The 20,682-nt window shown below is 39.0% G+C and overlaps 1 protein-coding gene across 2 annotated transcripts in view; it reads left to right on the top strand.

Annotated features, from left to right (window-relative positions):
• The window catches only part of fam174c (family with sequence similarity 174 member C), a 42,686-nt gene extending 24,539 nt beyond the window's left edge, over positions 1-18,147 (top strand). Inside the window, exons 2-4 of one of the 2 annotated variants that reach the window (XM_059991233.1) lie at positions 2,024-2,146; positions 3,848-3,927; positions 15,296-18,147. In XM_059991233.1, coding sequence (XP_059847216.1) covers positions 2,024-2,146; positions 3,848-3,881 — 157 coding nt within the window. In that variant the 3' untranslated portion in view covers positions 3,882-3,927; positions 15,296-18,147. The remainder of the gene's footprint in view (positions 1-2,023; positions 2,147-3,847; positions 3,928-15,295) is intronic. The other variant, XM_059991234.1, reaches the window with a different exon arrangement.
• Positions 18,148-20,682: the final 2,535 nt, after the last annotated feature.

The raw sequence follows: 20,682 nt of genomic DNA, 5'->3' as shown, positions 1-20,682 counted from the left end.
TATCTATGCTGCCTGACCTGCTGAGCTCCTCCACTACATTGTGTGTATTGCTCTAGATTTCCAGCATTTGCAGTACCTCTTGTATCTGTGAATAATGATCAGGTAATGTTTTATTGAGAATATTTGATAAATTACGCTTAAGTCTGGAATTTAAGTATACATTTAAGAAGGTGAGGGATGGGGGAGAAACATGAAACATCAACATCCTAAACTATCAAATGAACTTAGCATACTACTTTTTAAGCTATTATCTGAAAACTGTTTCAATCCATTCATCTCCTTTGAAATGAATGAAGTTGCCAAGTCTGTGCCAGGTTTAATCCGTCATTGAACTCCCAGATTTCCCAGTGATTGTATTAGAAGATAGTTCTCTAGTGCAGAAATTTGTGCATTTAGTATTGAAACATGTAGATTGACATCTGCAAATACCTTGCAAGAATCTCAAGACTTTTGGATAAGAGGCCAACAAATTTGGATGATCAGTCTGGCCATAACTTGTTTATAAAATTGTGCGCCATTGTATTAAAGTTGCAGTAGGAATCTGACTTTAGTTCCTTCTGTTCAGTAAACCAGATTTAATATTTATCTGCAAAAAGGGAGTGTTTCTTGACAAATGATCCTACCAGTAACAACAGCAACAAAAAAGAAAATGCTTCGCATTTCTAGAAAGAGAAACAAAGTCAATGTTTCTGGTCCAAGACATAATATCAGAACTGGGAAAGGAAACTAAGTTCTTTAAGTTGTAGAGTGAATGTTGGAAGAACAAGTAGGACAAAGAGAATATCGGTGAGTCAGACTAGGGTTGCCATGGGGATGAACTGTAAATGAGGTTATCTGGTCTATGGATTAATGAAGGCAGTGTGTGACAGAAAGAGAACTTGAACAAGGGACCGTAAAAGTTACGAAATGAGGGCATTTAAGAGTGAAAACAGAAAGGAATATAAATGCTGCAAAGTGAAGAGACAGGACATGCCATAGTATGGGGTGCCATGGTAGCATAGTGGGTAGCACAATTCTATTACAGCTCAGGCGGTTGAAGTTAAAAATCCAATTCTGGATAAGCTATAAATGAGTTCTTCCAAATAACTTCTTCCAACATTCACTCAACAACTTAAAGAAATGAGTTCTTTCCCATTCTTTCCCATTCTGATAGCATCTTGATACCGAAATACTGACTTTGTTTCTTTTTCTACAAATGCAAAGCATTTTCTTCTCTTTTTGTCGGCATTGGTAGGGCCCTCTGTGTGGTATTTTTATACTCACCCTGTGCTTCAGGTTGCTCTGGTTTCTCCCACAGTCCAAAGACTTGCTGGTTAGTAGATTAATTGGTCATTGTAAATTGCCCTGTGATTAGGCTAGGGTTAAGTTGATGGGTAACACAGCTCGGTGGGGCGCAAGGGTCTGTCCCATGCTTTATCTTGATAAAAGTACTCAGCTGGTCTGGTTATTGAGAGAGAACTGAGCTAATGCTGCAGTTGGATGACCTACGCACAACTGTCCAGAACTCACAGACCTTTGATAAATAAACCTTTGTCTAAAGCAGAACTGGCCAGTAATGCTGAAATCATTAATTACAAATCATGGCTTGATATTCCTCTGTCTGTTAGCATGGCTAGATCTACGGCTATGCATTCCTGCATCTTGACTTTTTTCCTTATCGTTCTCACTCTGCACACATTTCATTGCTCTTAATCTTCCTTTCTTCAGATTCTGTTTCTCTAATTGTCCTCATTAACAAACCAACTGATGACCTCATTTACAGCCTATCCCCATGGCAACCTTAGTTTCACCTCATCATAAGTATTTCCTACATCCTTTTCATCCTACCCTGTCTGTAACTTAAAACCATGTTTTTTTTCTTTACAATTTCCACAAAGGTTATACCAATACACTAACTGATGTACTGAACATTTCTTGCACTTTATTTATGACTTGGGTTTACAAAAATAATTTTTAATTACTGTTAAATGAAGAAAGTGAAAAAATAATACATTTTTAAGAGCAATTTTGTTTTGCTTTTTAGGTTAAAGAAAAGTCAAAGGAAGAAGTATGGGTTGCTGTCCTCCTTTGATGATCACGTGGAGATGGCTCCAATGGACACAGATGATGATGATACAACATTATTTGAAGCAAAGAGCATGAGGAGGTGATGTTTTGTTGTTGATGCTGATTAGGGTGATGTGCTGTGCCCAGTCCACATCTGTTGAATTCCATGACTTTGTTCATCAGCTTTTGAACCCTAAAAGAGTTAACTTTTCATGTATTTGGGGTGTGCTTATATATTTTGAAGTCTTCTCATCTCTCACACTTTTAAGACTGAGTATATTAAACAAATATAAAATAAATGGTTAGAGACAACTTTTTATTTGAATAAATGAAACTTTTAAACTGGCCTCTTTCATTTAAGAATTGCAGAATTTTTGATGACGTGAGTCATTACAATTAATATACATTCCTCCTTCTGATCCAAAGCTCATATCAATGCAGAGGAGAGTAGTGAACCCATTGCAACTCACTGCCCTGCACAAAATGTCCATGGTAAACTACAATTACAGAAAGGACCTTGCAGATGAACATATAGTTAAACCCAGAACAATTTTTCCTGGTCAGCCAAGGTAGAAATTCAGTCATGATGAGTTAAAGGTTTTTAAATAAACTGTTTATAAGAGTACTACAAAGTTGTTTTACAGGGAGCATGGACAACAAGTTGCACATCTTGTTAAGTTGGGTATTAGTCAACTGGTTGCCAGGTGGTTATGTTGAGCAAATTTTAATGAAAAGTAATTTCTTAAATGTGATGTAGGTATTTTGAAAGTTTGAGACTAAATGGGCAAAATAATGATCTTTGACCAAAAGCTGACCACCTACGCTCAATTTTTGATAACATCTTAAAAATAAATTTTATAATGTCCGAAAATGTATTTAAAATTGCTGTGAAAATGAGGGACACTTCCCTCTCCGTTGTTAGGGGGAGAGAGAGAACCTGTGGCTTGCCAAATGCTGGATGAAATGTGAAGTCTTTGGGGTAACTGCAAGTCTGTGTCTTTGCCTTTGCTATTACCTCACTCACACTTGTGCTCCGTGGTGGTGATGATGCTTGTTTTTTTTTGCCGGTGGTGGGGGAGGGAGAATTGGTGCTCGCTGCCGCTTACATACAAAGGGGTACTTTGGGGTTCTCAAGTTTAACTGTTATTCATTCTTTGGGACACTTCTCTGTTTTCATGGATGTTTGCAAAGAAAAAGCATATCAAGATGTATATTGTATATAATTCAATGACGTTAAATTGAACTTTTGAAATCTGGTCAGTTGCATGACTGTAGTGTTTTTGATAATGGTGGTGAAGTGGCATATTTCCTTCTATTTATTGTTGGTGATTTCATACTGCACCTGCCTTTTTGAGGATAGAAGGGTAAATTTAGCTAAGGATCACTCTTGCTCTCAATTTGGCAAAATAAGGGAATATACATTTTTCATTTATGACTTAGAATGTTGTGAAGTGATTCTAGAGAGCTTGATCCAATCCTACTTTGATCCATGGACCTTTTGCAAATATTTGCCATGGATTTCACAGTCTAAGAGGCTATCAGATACTGAGAAGAGGTCTTGTCGTTTGGACAGAGTAGAACGTGATTCACAAACTATCTTACTTTTTTTAAGCTAACTAGATAGAGTTTGCTGAAGATATTGAATGCCTAAAGTGGGAAGTGTGCTGTTTTACATGTATTAATCTTCTCTTGCCATTCAGCACTGTCATAAAGAAATAGTAAATGCTCAGCTTAACACACAGATATTTGATCTTCTGTAATAGTTGAAACTCTGTTTTACTTTCTCTTTCAACCTTTATAGGAGCGTTAACTACACTGCCTCACAAACTTGCTGACTTCCAACCATTCCAAATTCTTCAAGATACGCTCCACTTCTCTGCTGTGAGTTTGATAAGTGTTCTGTCCTTTGCTTTTCACAATCCTAGCTGTTACATTTTGCACCCCACCTTATTCCCATTAACAAAATGCCTTTCCCAATTTCTCAACGATCCCTTTTCTAAATATCCATGCATGTTTATCTGAATGTTAATGTGTGATTGAGAGGGGAATAAATTGAACTGAGGAGAGAGCACACACAAAAGGACAGGCTCAGAATGCAGAGGACTTGGAGTATTTATAATAAATTACTATAAATTGCACGTTTAGACGGAGATGTAACGTAAAGACTTTTACGCATGTATATGAAGAATGTAAGCAATATAATTAATACAAAAGAAGAGGAGGAAGAGTTTAATGTAGTGGGTTTTTAAAAGTCCAAAAAATATAGGAGAAAAGACTGAAAGAAGCAGGGTTGTATAGTTGTCCTTTATGTTTGAGGAAACCTGCTCTACCTATTTGTCATCTTTCAATTTTGCATGATAAGCAAAACTTGCATTTATCCACTTTGTTTATCAAATTTAAATGGTTGCTTGCTGAATACAGCAAAACTAATCTTTTTTTAGCAAAAAAATGATTTTTGCAGTAAGTAATAAAGATGATAGTTCTGTGCCCTGATTTTGCAATGGAAAGCAAGACAGTGCTGCTGTTTGTAAGGAATTTGTACATTCTCCCTATGAGCACATGGGTTTCCTCTAGACCAGGGGTCAGCAACCTTTACCACCGAAAGAGCCACTTGGACCCGTTTCCCACAGAAAAGAAAACACTGGGAGCCGCAAAACCCGTTTGACATTTAAAATGAAATAACACTGCATACAACGTTTTGTTTTGCCTTTATGCTATGTATAAACAAACTATAATGTGTTGCATTTATGAAATTGATGAACTCCTGCAGAGAAAACGAAATTACATTTCTGCATGCAACAAAAACATTTTGAACTCCGAAAAAAAAGACATTGGGTTGAAGGTTACTTTTAAGTAAAATACTCAACGTCTATTTGAGTCCTTCTTGTATTTATGAAAAACGCCAAACTTGAATTTGCCGCCAGCAGCAAACCAAAAATAACGTCAGCCAGCTGTCAACCTGAAAAATAAAAGGACTATTTCACTGAACAATGAAAACATATGAATATACGTAAAATAATAGGCAATTAAAATATTTATCATACTTGTTCAGGTTGACTCACACCTGACAATGCAGTCGTATTCAGTAGGGATGGATCGATGCTTAGGGGAGTGACCGGGAAGGATAATGTGTTTTTTTCCTCTCTGAACTCACAGAAGCGTTTCCCAAACGATGTTTGCATTGCGATGATTGCAGAATGTAAATACTCCGAATTTATCATGTCGTGACCTTGTTTGAACTCTCTCAAATTGGGGAAGTGAGACAATGTGCCTTTCTGTAAATCTCTGGCAAGCAACGTCAACTTGCGCTCGAATGCCAAAACATCCTCCAACATGTGCAGGGCTGTACGTCCTTACCCCGTTGAAGAGCTGTGTTCAGCGTGTTCAGGTGCGCTGTCATGTCTACCATGAAGTGTAGCTTTTCCAGCCACTCTGGCTGTTCCAGCTCAGGAAAGGTGAGCCCTTTGCTGCCCAGGAAAGTTTTCTCTTCTTCCAGACACGCGACAAAGCGTTTCAGCACCTCCCCTCTGGACAGCCAGCGATAAAAACACGTTGTAGCGTTTGCTACACGCAGTCAGTAAACTGCAGTCAAAGATAGCTTTATTCGAACTAAACAGCCTTGCTTTTAAGCCTCCCTCAACCCGCCCCCCATGGGCGCGGATGCTGCAAAAGGCACGTACTCACAAACCCCCGTAGGCTATCTCCCTTAGCCTGAACGCTGGCTAATTGTGAGCCGGTTCGGATGTGTCAGGAAATGGGTCGCCACAACGTCTTATTTAGATTGTACAAGATCACCATAATCTTCAAATTTAGAATTACATTTCAAAAACTAACAAACTAACATAAAATACATTTTAATTAAATACTGACCATGTAGCGGTGTGCTACACGCAGCGCTAAAATTACGACACGGAGTCGGTAACTGCAGTCGAAGGAAAAAACTTTATTCGAAATCTTCAGCCTCACTTTTAAGCCTCCCTCAACCTGCCCCCCATGGCGCAGAGGCTCCAAAGCTCTGTGCTCGCAAACCCCCGTAGGCTATCTAATAGTGAGTCGGTTCGGATGTGCCAGGAAAAGGGTCGCCACAACCAATTATTTCCCAAAGCAACAGGGAGCCGCAGCACAGACGTAAAAGAGCCACATGTGGCTCCGGAGCCGCGGGTTGCCGACCCCCGCTCTAGACACTTCAGTTTCCTTCCACTTTCCAAAGACCTACAGGTTAGTAGGTTAAGTGGTCACATGGGTGTAATTGAGCGGCATAGGCTTGTTGAGCTGGAAGGATCTGTTACTGTGCTGTATCTCTAAATAAAATAAAATGTCCAGACAGGGAGTTGAGTCCAGTTGATGGGTATCTCTTCCATGTCATTCTAGTCTTTTACAGAAGAATGGTATGCACATTAAGCTCCTCATTATTTTGCCTGGAAGTTCTGTGCCATTACCTTTCCTTTGTCACTCAGCTGGTAATAGAAAATCTCATTAAGTTGATTATTGGGGATTTCAGTCCCTCAGAATTTAATTAGTGTTTAGTCTCTATGAAAGTTTTCTTTTGAAAATCACACGTGCCTCTTTAGTAAAGATTTCCCACTGCTCTTCCCTCTCCTACCTTCGAGATTTGAAGTCACAAAAGCCTATTTGGAAATGGCTGCATAGAGCAGCTTGCACTGATGTGAATTCAAATTAATGTTCTTCAGTAAGAGGTTTCTATTTAAAGGTAAACACAAAGTACACAGCAGATGCTGTGGTCAAATCAAGCTTTTTTGTACGTTCTATTTAAAGGTCCTTTCATCAAATTTGTGCATTTTGTAAATTGTCTAATGCTTGGGTTTCAGTAGATTTTAGCAGGGAATTCCAGGCTTTCAAATGCTTGTACACGATTAGTGTTTCATTTCTCACCCAAATTTTCTGTTTCCTTTGGTTCAAAATAACTGTCTAGCCACTGAATCATGTTTGCTTCTTTTCAAGATCTCATTAGAATTGAACATTTAAAATAAGCTGATATTTTTAGCAGTCTGATGCTTTGTCAGAAGTGTCACATTTTGAATGACTTGTTAAACTGAGTCCATTCCGCTGGATGAACATGAAAGATCTCAGACACGGTTGAAAGTGCATAGGCATCTTCCCAGTATCTTCAACTTGCATTTTTAAAACAACAAAACTTTCAATGTATAGCTGTGCAGGATCTTGTTGTGTGTAAATTGGCTGCTGCAATTACACTATTATAATCCAGTTAAACTTCAAAATTATTCTATTTCTTATAAAGAGTCTATTAGTTGTAAAGTATGAAGACTTCACAGCCCCCAGCATCTTATGATGCCTGCTGCTGTTCCTGCAGGAGATGCTTGGAGCGAAAGAGTGTATACATCGATGGGTGCTGACATGCAAGTTCACCTGATTTAAAGCCAGTGTCATGAGCTTGATTTCCTGTTATCTTGGATCCACCTTGCTACAGAATCAAGACCCCCACTCTACCAAGTTCATGTGGCAGCTGATGTGCAATGGCTACCCTGCTGTGTAAGAATCACTTTTGCCTAGGATCTGAAACATTAGGCTCCTCATGGATGTGTGCGTATGTGAAGCATACAGTATCTTGGCAGACGATGCTGCTGCTTCACAAGTCAAACCCAGATTCAAAACTGTCTGCTTCTCCTAGAAACACTGTTTTCTTTCCATATAACCAAAGGATTTACAGATGGTAACTGTAAGATGCCTCTAGTCTAGGTGGGTGGTAAGCCAGTTGGGGAAATAGATAAGCAAGTGAGTAAAAGATGATTACCCATGCTTTCATGGGTTGATAGGATTGCTCTGATAGCTGGCATGGACTTGTGGGCCAAATGGTTGCCTTTATATTTTCAAATGACTTCATGAAGTATAGTATACTCTCAGATATTTGCTAACCATGGGGAATGTGGTGCTGGTTCCATGTACATGTAGGTTGCATGAGAATTCTGGAAAAATACTGTAAATCACACATTAGTATTCTCTGCATAAATCTATGAATAAATTGCCAAGCTATATATTATCTCCTCACCCTTTTAAATAATGTTTTACACTGCAATTATATAAATTAAGGTGAAACACAGCAATAATCAAATGAATGTCTATGCCTGCTATCACATGAAGTGCCTAATCTTCAAAGAAGACTTTGCTTCTAATCAGCCTGTAACTGCACTGCCCTTGTGTATATACCAAAACAATATTTTGAATAATGCTTCGAATAAAATTAATTGAGTTTATGTTCATAAAAACAAAATCTCTTGTAGGTAATATATTGACTTTGATATTTCAGATTAATAGATTTTAGTGTAAGTGGTAGTTAATCTGGGCCAGGCTTCCACTTAAACTCAAATCACTCAATTCTAAATGTATAAAGGCCAGAGTAATTTATTAGCTGTGCAGAGTACTCTAATGGTATTTCATCAGCTTCAAATTAAAATCTATGTTTTAGCAAATAAAATTTGAAAAAAACTTAAATATTCTTTGAAATTTGTTGCTGGTCGCATGAGAATTCTGGATGCATAATTACTGGATCAATAAGAGTTTACTGTAAGAACATTCCAATTATAACAGACCTGACTTGATGCCCAGTTATCATACCCCAAGAGCTTTGCCATTGACATTGCCATCTTGTATGAGATGTGGACAGGAGATGGGCAGCTTAAAAATACAGTGACTAGTTGTCTTCATGGGGTGAGCTTTGCTACGACGAATGAGCTGGTGAAGTATCTCAGCAACTTCCTCTGTAGGATAAATGACCATTGAGTTGGTTCTAGCAACCTGCACACTATGGTCATCAGTATGGCAGGTCATCCTGGAAGCTATTTATTATGATACGGTTGGCTTTCACTAATCTGTCCACCTGTAATCCGGTTCCTTCGATAATCCAGCACTGATTTCAAATTTTCTGTGCAACTGTAATTTCAAATTTCCCGGGCCACCCTACCAATCTGCTGCGCATTGTTTTGGTTGCGCTAGATCTGTTCACGTGTTGGCGCGCTCTTGTAAGCACAGACAGGCGATTCCTGCTTGTTTTCCTGCATTTATTAATATCATTTGCATGAGGCGCGGCCACTCGGCACCCAGCCGTCTCACCCACCAACAGCAGGAGAGCTGGCGCATGCTGGATCAGTCGGCTTTCTTGCCCAGCTGCCAGCAGACACGCACCGTCCTCCAGCGTTGCCTGACTAGCACTGTTCTCTCCTGCCTACGACCTCAGATCAGACCCACTGAATTTAAGCACATTACTAAGCGGAGGAAAAGAAACTAATGTAACTCAGTAACTGCAAGTGAAGAGGGAAGAGCCCAGTGCCGAATCTCCGGTGGCCTGGCAGTCACAGGAAATGTGGGATATAGAAGACCTTTTTCCGACTTCTGCTTCTGCTCACCCAGATGTGCTGCCACTAACATCAACATTTTTGCAGAAACTATTGTGCCAGTTTCAGCACCAGTTCCTGATGCCTCACTCATTTTTCAAGATGAAGATGTTGATAATCCTAACAACCCCACACTTGCAGACATGTAACTTTGCCTGAAGGTATAGTAAACGTCTCACTTTAGAAGCTCAACTGTTCTGTATAAGTTAATTCCTGTACATTTACCTGTACCTTTTATTTTATCTGTGCCTGTACAGTATATTACTTTATTAAAATTTCACTTCTCATTTAGTATTTCTGTTTCATTATTATCTAACTTGTACTGATTTACATGATGTTTTAAAGGTATGATGAGGCGGTTAGCTATTGCTTAATGTGATCCTTCTGTAATTCAGCATTTTCACTAATCCGGCACTCCTCAGGTCCCAATGGTCCTGGATTATAGAAGGTTGACCTGTGTATCATGAGGAGTAGGCCCTTCCGGCCCTTCAAGTCATGCTGCATAGCAACCACCTAGCCTAATCATGGGGCAATTTACAATGACCAATTAACCTACCAACCAGTAAGTCTTTGGATTGTGGGAGGAAACACGCACGGTAACGGGGAGAACATTAAAAGTTCCTTACAGGAAGCGGTAGGAATTGAACCCAGACTTGTGCTCCAGCCTCACATTCCAGAGAGCAACATCCTTGTTCAAATAACATATATGCCACTGTTTAGAAACCTGAGATTAATTTTCTTGCAAGCCTACTCAATCAATAATTGAATAATAACCATAATAGAACCAATGAAAGACCACACCAACTGGATGTTCAACCAGTGTGCAAAAGACAGCAAACTGCAAATACAAAAAGAAATAATAATAATAAGCAATAAATATCAAAAACATGAGATGAAAAGCCCTTAAAAGTGAGTCCATAGTTTGTGGGAACGTTTCAGTGATTGGGGGAAGTGATGTTGAGTGAAGTTATTCCCTTTGGTTCAAGACCCTGGCAGTTTGTTTATTTATTTTATTGAGATACACCGCAGAATAGCCCTTCGAAGCTCACCGCCCAGCAATCCCCCGACTTAAACACAACCTAAACATGGAGCAATTTACAATGACCAATTAAACTACTGACCAGTACGTCTTTGGACTGTTGGAGGGAACCAGAGCACCTGGAGGAAACCCACATGGTCACAGGGAGAATGTACAAACTCCTTACAGGCAGCAGCGGGAATTGAACCCAGGTTGCCGATACTGTAAAGTGTCATGCTAACCACTGTGCTACTGGGCTGCCCACCTGGTGTTGTGGGTCCTGAGGCTCCTGTGTCTCCTTTCTGATAGCACCAGTGAGAAAAGAGTGTGAACTGTGTGGGGGTGTGTCTATGATGATGAATTCTTTTTTTCTGCAACAATACTCCATGTAAATATGTTCAATGATGGGGACGGCTTTACCCGTGATGGACTGGACTGTATCCACTACTTTTTTCAGGATTTTCCATTCAAGGCATTCGTGTTTCCATACCAGGTTGTGATGCAGCCAGTCGATATACTCTCCCCAACATATCTATAGAAGTTTGTCAAAGCTTCAGATGTCATGTTGAATCTTTGTAAACTTCTAAGGAAGTCTAGGAACTTCGTGTTTTCTTTGTAGCTAGGCCTAGGACAGGTTGTCTGAAATGAATACGCCGAGGAATTTAAAAGTAGCTGACCCTCTCCACCTCTGATTCCCCCAATGAGGACTGGCTCATGGACCTCTGATTTCCTCCTTCTGAATTCAATAATCAGCTCCTTGGTCTTACTGACATTGAGTAAGAGGTTGGTGTGGTAGCACCAGTCAGCCAGATTTTCAATTTCCCTCCTATATACCGATCCATCGCCACCTCTTGGCTTGCCATAACAATCCTGATATTCTCGGCAGCTTTCAGTGATAAGATCAGAAAAATTATAATCCTTTGATAAGACATGATTTGGCAAGAGGGAGTAGGGGAAAAATAACTTGGATGGAGTGCTCATATCAAAATACCTGGAGCATAGCCTTGTCATAATCAATTCCTGTTTTGTCAGCGAATTGAACATCAAATATGATATCAATATAACCCACTGTCTCACCCCTGCCCTAGCCCTGACACCTGTCCATAATCTCCAGACAAGAGGTATTTTCATTAACCTTGACCCAAAATAATGGCAGCAATAGAATGTGACAAGAAAGTCACCATAAAAAGGCTATAAAGACCCTGCAATGCTAACTCCCATGGATAAGCTGACAACTTGCAACCAAGAAGAATGACCATGACATCTAGACTGCCTCAAAATCCATTGTAATTAGCACTCCTGAAGTTCTCAGAAAATATCAGGACTGCTTTGACAAGAATATCCAGGCATTACAGCAAATTCATGACAGCTTGAATTGGAATCCTCCCACCCCCCATGCTTCATCTTCAGTAGTTAAGGTGATGAGCCAGAGGAGCAGAATTAGGCCATTCTGCCATTTGATCATAGCTGATTTATTTTCCCACTCAATCCCATTCACCTGGCTTCTCCTTGTCACATTTGATGCTGTTACTAATCAAGAACCTATCAATCTCTGTTTTAAATATACCCATTGACTTGGCCTCCACATCCATTTGTGGCAATACCTTCCACAGATTCACCACCATCTGTTAAAAGAAATTAAACTGCGGTATGCAGATGGTGGCTTGCATTTGTTTATGTTTGGAAGCTGCTCAAGTCATTATTGCCTAATTTACTGAATCATATAAGAGAATGGACCTAACAACTCATATCCACAAAACAGGGATCCTCTTCCAGTTTGCTTCTGCTTTACAACACCATCACCCCAAAGAGATTGTAGAAAGTGTAGACAGCTTCCCCTATGAGGAGTTGCCTATCAAGGAAGGGAGGCTTCTGAAGAAATTTACCACAGCCTTCAGTTTCTCACCACAAGAGTCTTGTGCTTGGAAGACTGGAGTAAAAAAAGAATAAGTTGGTGCCAGGTTTTAACTCTGAAATGGAGAGCAGCAGGTTAAATAAACAAGCTCTCTTGATAGCAGTGTTGGTGTTTGCTGTTTAAATGGAAGTAACCTCTGTGCTTTCAACAAAAGGGGAAAATATGTGAACTAATGATCTTGCCCACTTAGACCGTTAATGATTGACTGATGTGAAATCAGAAGCCTTAATCTATTTTATAAAGCAACAGTCAGAATTGATAAGGGGCCTTTAACTGAAGTTGTGTCATTGCCACCCCACCATCCCAGGAAACTGTATCCTAAAGTCATAGAAAGCATCTTTTTTTTCATCTATGTATCCTGCACTCTCTGGGACAGAGGTTCCCAATTTGAGGTTCATGGACCCCTTGCTTAATAGTATTGATCCGGGGCATTAAAAAAAAATAGTTGGGAACCCCTACTCTAGGAGGAAAGACTTGATCATCTCACTTGGGATAGTTTGCTCAAGTGAGTACATCCAACAGCTTGCTTTCCCAGCTATCTGCAACTGAACCCTCTGGACTTCTGGATATAGTTTTTGGCATTCAATGTGATTTAAAATCCTATATTCATTCAGGGACAGATGTTCAACCACTTTGACCTAGAACAAAGTGTTTTAACTGTTTACTTTGTATGTTTATGGTATGTAGATAAAACTGGCAAGGCTATTGTTTGTTATCCAACTCTAGTTGCTGCTCAGCTGAGGAGGCAGTGCAGTGGTTCTGGAGTTGGCCTTGCAGACAAGACCACGTAGAAATGGTAAATTACCTTTTCTGAAGGACAGTCGTAAACCAGGTTGATTTCTGCAACTGTCTAGTTACTGGTGCTATTGTTATTTTGTTTCAAATTGAATGTTTAAATTTAAATTCACTCCCTACAATTACATGACTCAAAGTACTATCGCCTGATAAATGATCCAGGTCATTGGATACGTGTCAAATAATCTTATCACAATGCTATGGTAACATAGAACTTTACACACAGTACAGACCCTTTGCCCCACAATGTTGAGCCGACCTATTAACCTACACGATCAACCTAACTCTTCCTTCCCACACAGCCCTCCATTGTTGCATTGCAGCATTATCAATTCAGAACTAGGGGCACTAGTTAAAATCCTGCCAAGGCAGTTCTGTAATTTAAATTGTTAATTACCTTTGTGAGCTTGTATTAATTGTGGTGGCCATGAAACCACTGGATTGTCATAGAAACAAATTGGTTTGCTAAGATTCTTTTTGAAGGGTGGAAATTCTTTGTCTTTGCCCACTCTGGTCTGTGTCTGATCCCAGACCAGAGGTTCACTGTTTGGAGTCCACGGACCCCTCGGTTGATGGTAGGGTTCTGAGGTGTAAAAAATGTTGGGAGCTCCTGCTCTACACCTATACAGAGCAATATGATTGACTCTTGCATCGTACTCTAACAACACAAATTGGCCTCTTGGCCCATCTGGTCTGTGCCTACTGTTTCTAATCTAAACTAGTTCTGATTGGTCCATATCCCTAAACGTTTCCTATCCATGTACTTATACAACTGCTTTTTAAATATACCTGCCTCCTTCCTCTGGCAGCTCATATTCAGAAATGATCAACCAATCGATAGTAATTAAAGATGGACAGTAAGTGCTCTCCTTGATGTGTCCGTCACTATATGAATAAATTGTAAAAATTATTACATTAAATGGAGTTAAATTAATTACAAAGATTTTCTGTGATTAATCATTTTTCATTTGTTTCCTCCAGCAGCTTTGCACTTCCTATTTCAAGAGTGCAAAATGAACCAGTCTCCAGTCTGAAAGCTGCCTTGAGCTGAACATCCGAGTAGCTAGAGTTGCCCCATCCCTGCCTTTACAAAAGTCGATTCACTGCTTAGAAAGGATACTGGCACAGGCTAATAATACCTGATTCTGAAAAGCATTGATGCAGCTCTCTGGAAACAGCTGAATTGAATAGTAACTGAGGAAGAGAGACATAGGGAAGGGTCACTCTGTGTCTGGTTAGGAGTACATTGAGTTTATGGCAAAAGTGTATGTGTAGAATAGTAAGTCTTTATTTCCAGAAAGTGCATGTTCCTATTATTTTTTGTTTTTATTCAGATAAAATCAGGGCTTTTTACTTTAAATGATCTCTTTCCTGATCATTCATTGCAGGGTCCACTGCTTAAAATGGAATTACTTTTACTGAAAGATTATATAAACTTGACTTATTCTTGGTAACTTCATTCACTTGATTTTTCCCTCTTCAGCTCAGATTTATACTTTATTGCTGTCTTTTATAGTCCTGCTTAAATCTCAACTTGTTTGTTGCATGATCACAGTTTTTTACATGACTCCCTTTAATAGTGCATGCAGTGTTGTTGCACCCATTGTAAAAGAAAATGTTTAAAAATACTGCTTAGCTGAATGTTTTCTTATTTTATTGAACCATTATATTTGAGATGGGAAGTCTGTGTTATGTTGCAATCTTGTAGGCAGATATCATTGCTATTTTAATAATGAAAGTGCCTTTAGTGTTAAGTTAGCATTGTCTAAGTCGCGCTATTCCTGCAGGATTGTAACCAGCGCAAAGCAAGCTTGTAACCAGTTGCCGACAAGCCCAGCTGACAGCCTGGATAATCCTCCAAGCATCATTTTCATCTTTCCATAATGTTATACGCAGCCCATTATGTTTATAATTGGACTGCATCCATTCTTACATTTAACAACCAGTGCTGTTACATTAATTAGATAAGTTGTGGAAATGGAAGTAGAATTCTGATTTGTTTCTGTGCAATGACCATTTAATCTTGACCCTTTTTTTAAGCATCTAAGATTTTTGTTTCTGAATCTAGTTGCGTTGGACAAGTCACAGCTATTTAAATACAAACTACAAAATGACAAATTTATAATATTAATTATATATTTTTGTTTGCAGATAATAAGCACCCGAGGGACATACAGCGAATGCAACATTACCTGTTGTGCAATTTTTAAGAAGCTCCCTGTCGCCCACTGATTACCAACCAATGACTAAAAATATTCGTATGGTTTTATGTGGCACTCGACAGGTAACAATTCCAGGACAAGCAGGCTCTTCAGTAAAGGAACAGGGAATTTCTTCAGCTGGGGGGGGGGGGGGGGGATGTTTTACGCTGACTTTGAAATTTCTGTATCATTCTGTGTCATTCAAAAGACAAGTTGAAGATTTGTCTGAATTGTTTTTCTTTAAAATTCTGCTTCACAGCAAGTGGGATTTGCAAACTTTAAAACATGTATAATTTTTTGTAATGAAATATTTAAATTGATATTGTTGCACTGAGTGGAATGTTTGCTTTTATGCCATTCACTGTGGATAAATGTATGTATGTACATACAACAATGTTAATAATATTTTGTGTTTGGCAGAGAGCACGTGCTTTTTTGGAAGAAACAACTAAACCTTTGCCTAAAGTGGCACCCCAAATCTCATCTTATTTTAAATGCTTTTTCCATGGTCTTCCTAGCAACAGAGCTGTTTTACACTTAAAACAGTGCTGTGTTACACTTTGTCCCTATTAAGTTATGGATGGCTATACAGAAAGTCTGCTAACCACCTAATATTTTAAAGTATAATGTTGTCATATAGGAGTGCCTGCTTAAACAAAGGGAGCAATTAATTGGGTGTCATCGGTTGTTTAACATAGAATGCTTCTTTTGTACTCGTGATTCTAATGCACTGAAAATTTCTCTTGGGGAGGAGGAATGGGGAAAAACAGGTTTTAAAAATGAATGGGGAAAAGCAGGTTTTAAAAATGATTCCCCTTTTCGGTGACACCAGTATGTAGAAGCTGTCACCTGTAAGCAGACATTTCTATGGCACATTTGGGGAACTGACTTCACTTGCAAGGAAGAAACTTACCAGCTTGCTGGTTGAATTAATTATTTTCAGTGCAACCACAGTATACTATCTTACTTTGACTGAAATCCTGTTTCCTGTGCGCAATTCAAGGATTATTTCATTGTTAGCTTAAATAAGTTCAGTCCAGGCCAATGTGGCATAACTCACAAAGTATATACTTGTTGGAACTGTGAAGCTTTTTACATGCCTTCTCGACAACATGAAGAAGCTACAATTGAATGCCATAGTTTTTCTTTAATTTATGTGAATTTAAACCTTTTAAAAATAATTTTGGTGCCCTATGTAATTTAACTGATAGGATTCATAGATGTAGTTAGAGTTGCTGAGAGCGTCCTCCGGAACACATTCCTTACCAAGATGTTTAAGTCTGTACCAGAAGAGGGGTGAAGCAATTGGGGTTTATACAATGTAATGTGCCAAAATGAAAGGGGTATTTAAATTCAGGTTGGAGAAGGGTGGGGAGCTGCAGTGAAGTTTTGGCAGGACAGCCATTGGGTCGAAGCGTTTGGAGATGGGTTGGAGAAATTGGGTGAGGGGGAAGCATTACAGAATAATTTGAGCACAAACCCTGTTCACTGTTTCCTATGCACAGATTGGCACAGCGTTTCCCTTCCTCTACTAATTTTCCTTAGGTTACAAGGAGCTCGTGACTTTGGCACTAATTGAAGATAATATTTTAATTACATAAAATGTCCACTGAGTACAAAAACAAAATGCAAATTTCACGCCATTTTATGCAGTGGCTGAAATAAGCTTATAATTTATCTTAAATTCTGATTCAGGGTTTCAATTGTTTTATTAACAGGGAACATGAAGGAAAGAATGAAACTGTCTTTTCCTGTTTAAAAGAGATTACAAAGTGGGTTATTGACAGCAATTCCTGCTCTATTTATTAGAAAGTTGATGGTTCTGAATGTATTGCTGATTCATTATTTCACTTCCATGTTGCAGTCAAAAGCAACAAAAGTGCTGAAAGAGAAAAAAATGGGTTAGAGATTTAGGGGTAAGTAGAAGTAGTGATACTGTATCTTTGGAAGAAATAAAAGCAAAAGACCAAAGCTCTATTATTATTGTTTGTTATAATGCTCTATTTATTTAGTTATGTAATTTTCAAAATGAAACACGTTTGTATGGAAAAAATGGAACTCTTCAATCTTTCCTTGGCATTAAGCACATCAATGCTAGATAGAGAGAAATAAAGTACTCCCTAATTTCTACCCAACTTAAGTTCAGCTGCTATCTGAATCTACCCACTGTGGATAACACCCTTTTATTGAACCAGGCGGACAAGTTTATTTTCTCTCTCTCATTAGGAATTGCTGCCTGTTTGATTCAGATCACCACCGAATGCCAAGTTACTTTCCACAATGCAATTCTTGTATTCATAAGGACTTGGGTTGAGGCAACTTGAGCTCAATTCATATGCAGCCATGTAACAGACTTTTCATACTACTGTATGAATATGGTTTTAGTTTAGGGCACCCTTGGAAAAAAATAAGGTGAACATTTTAAACGTCTATTTGCCTTATTTTTTCACAGCTGTTACAGCAATGGCAGTGGTCTGTTTTACATTATTTATAGATAATACTGCATCAGGCAATGTGTTAGAGCTAAGGCATGCTGTATAACTGGGCTTACAGTATTTATTTAATAAAGCCTTTCCTCAAAAATTATTTACAGCTTAAAGAAAATAAACTGCAACTACTTTTCTGAATAAAAGGAGGGTAATTATCCCAGACAAAGGCAGTAAGTGGAGAACAGTCATGATGAAAATGAACCTTTGTGATTAATAATAATGTGGTCAATAGGACTGATAGAATTGCCCAGTTGTGTCCACTTTGCCTGGCCATTTTGCCATCAGTATATACAGTCTTCCATGTAAATGGCACTGACTCCTCTTAAAATCGAGGCCGAGTTAAACCTATGTATGTGTTCAGTAGCCTAGAGGAGTGGATGTACATTGCTGCTTTCCCCTCCATCCACCGGACAAGCAAAACCGATCATCTGTTGTATGACACATTTGTCACTCAATGCCCTTATTAGTAGAGCTCCAGGGATGGACAAATTGACATTAAATGGATGGGCTGGCCTGCTTTAATTTGTTTTGGCCTCCTCTTTTCCAGCAAACCACATTCAGTTTTCTTTGGATAGCGCTGTTGAATGTCTTATAGGTCAGGGACCTGGCAGAAAATCTGACACTATGTGTGAGCGGTGTCAGATTATCTTTAGTCCACGGTTTCATGAATTGGCTAAGCTATTAATGGATTGAAGAGCTTTGTTACTGTACCCTGAAGCTTGTCAACAACTTTGCTTATTGGAAGACAATATTTAAGCATAATTAATTAGGCCATGAGCTAATCCTGGTTGACCTATCACTCGGACTAGTGCTACAGACCTTAATGGCTCTGATCTGAACAAATGTTGGCGAAAACTTGGCCAGGGTCTCTTCTGGGAATGAAACAGTGCTGAAAAGTGTGCTAATAGGAACAGATGAATGTGGTAATCAGTGCAAATTTATACCCCGCTTGCGGTCAACATTCAGGTTTCTCTAACAAGCATGGACACTAACTAGGAGAAGTGAAGGAAGTAGCATCACTCCTGGAACTGTTGTTTGCTGTGAAGCATTACAAAGCAATCAGCTGACATTGAGAAAATGGGCTGGATGGCCTCTTTCCATGTCATACACTTTTAGATTTTTAATGAGGACAAATGAATTCTTCCACCTTGAACAAATGCACTGCAGCAGAGAGGTAGCTCACGGAGGCAAGCTGCAAGGAGGGTAGCAAACCGGACAAATGTGCGTCAGATTATTCTTTGAATGTGCTTGTTTACGAAAATGCAACATTTGGTCCCAGATGGTTTGCTCCATTCTTGTTTTGAAATCAGCTGAGAACTACAAAACTGGCAAATGTGAGTTACAGCAAGTATCATCGAGACATTAAGGATGCTGCTGAGCGTTTGCCTAGTGTGAGAGGAGAACATTAGTCAGCCCTAGAAAAAATTTATGGATTATGTTATGTCCTTGTACTAATCGAGAGGGCAAAAAAACTTAAAGTAAAATTTGTGCTTAACAGAAGAGTAAATCACTTTGTGTAATAGATCACTTCATGGTACATTAGCCATTTTTTCCCCCCAGAGAACAAAGCAAGTTTAATTTTGGACCCATAGAAAATATGTTTGTCTGTTTTCTTGCCTGCCAAATGGTGATATTCAGAAAATACAGTGAGTTTGTTAGCGTGTAAATGAGCAATTGGTTTTATTTTAATGAGTGTAAATATGCTTTTGTTGAAAAGGAAAATTTTCATCCCTGAACTTGCAGTAAAACTATTTGGAGAGATGTGCTTGTCACATTTCACATGACACTAGGTTTGGGAAAGGGGGCTTCTGCTTGTTACTGCCTGCCAATGACCCTTCTTGAGTAAAGGTCATTGGTAGGCAGTAACAAGCAGAAGCCCCTGCATTCTTGAGTAATGCAGTGGAAAATGAGTTGAATCGGGAACTGAGGTTTCTGCTTTCCTACTCCCTTCTAGCTTCCCAGGTAAAAAATGGCCACATGGGATACTAGAGCAATGCATCCAGACTAATATATAGCCCGTGCAGTGAGAAGGGGGAAGAAAATTTAATGTATAATTGAACAGCCGAGGAGTTACTGAGGGAGTTGGTCTGTGCAGCAGGTCTGTGTACTTAGCCCTCTTTTCATTGCCGTATAGCTATTATTATCAGGTTGTTGGAGCAAATAATTCCAGACTAACACTAGAAGTCACTTATTAACACATTGTGAACTTGAAGTGAAATTATCTTTTATCAGCTAAATGCTTCATGTGATCTCCTTTTGGTTTATTTTGCTTTTGTTATGTGGCAGTGTACTTTGCATTGAAGGGCTGTCACTTTGAATTTGGTTAGATGGTTGAAGTAAAACAACACCTTTTTTTGCTGTTGTATAGGCTTGACCTTGCCCCTATACAGCAGTATCTGGTTAAAACCCTTAGATCAAAGTAAGCAGATCTTTGCATCTGTGGAGAAATTTGTTGGAGTTTTACTTAATTGACTGTGAACAAATTATATTTGGATGGATGTGGTCCATAAGCCATACTAAAGTCCTGGGAAGCAGCGAACATCAGAACATAATTTATCTTCATCTCCAGATGGGCGGGTGTGCAAGTGACTGGAAGTGCTTATGAGATGGATTAATTAATTAATCCAACTAAATTATTTTGCATAAACACCCAGTTCTAAACCAAGGTTTACGCTTTGAACATCTGCTGAATTCCCTTTGTTTAACTAATCTTCATTACCTGCTGAGCGTTCCGTGACCTTTTATTATTCTTAACTTCCAGCTTTTCTGTTTAGTTCAGTTTTCTTCTGCTTAGCATTCATAACAGAACAAAGTCCTTTTTATTCCAAATGTTGTAAATGTTTCCTCT

Source organism: Hypanus sabinus, chromosome 16 (assembly GCF_030144855.1).
Source record: "Hypanus sabinus isolate sHypSab1 chromosome 16, sHypSab1.hap1, whole genome shotgun sequence".
Taxonomy (NCBI): Eukaryota; Metazoa; Chordata; class Chondrichthyes; order Myliobatiformes; family Dasyatidae; genus Hypanus; species Hypanus sabinus.
Note: the sequence above shows the minus strand (reverse complement) of the source record. Positions and strands in the feature narration are given on the sequence as shown.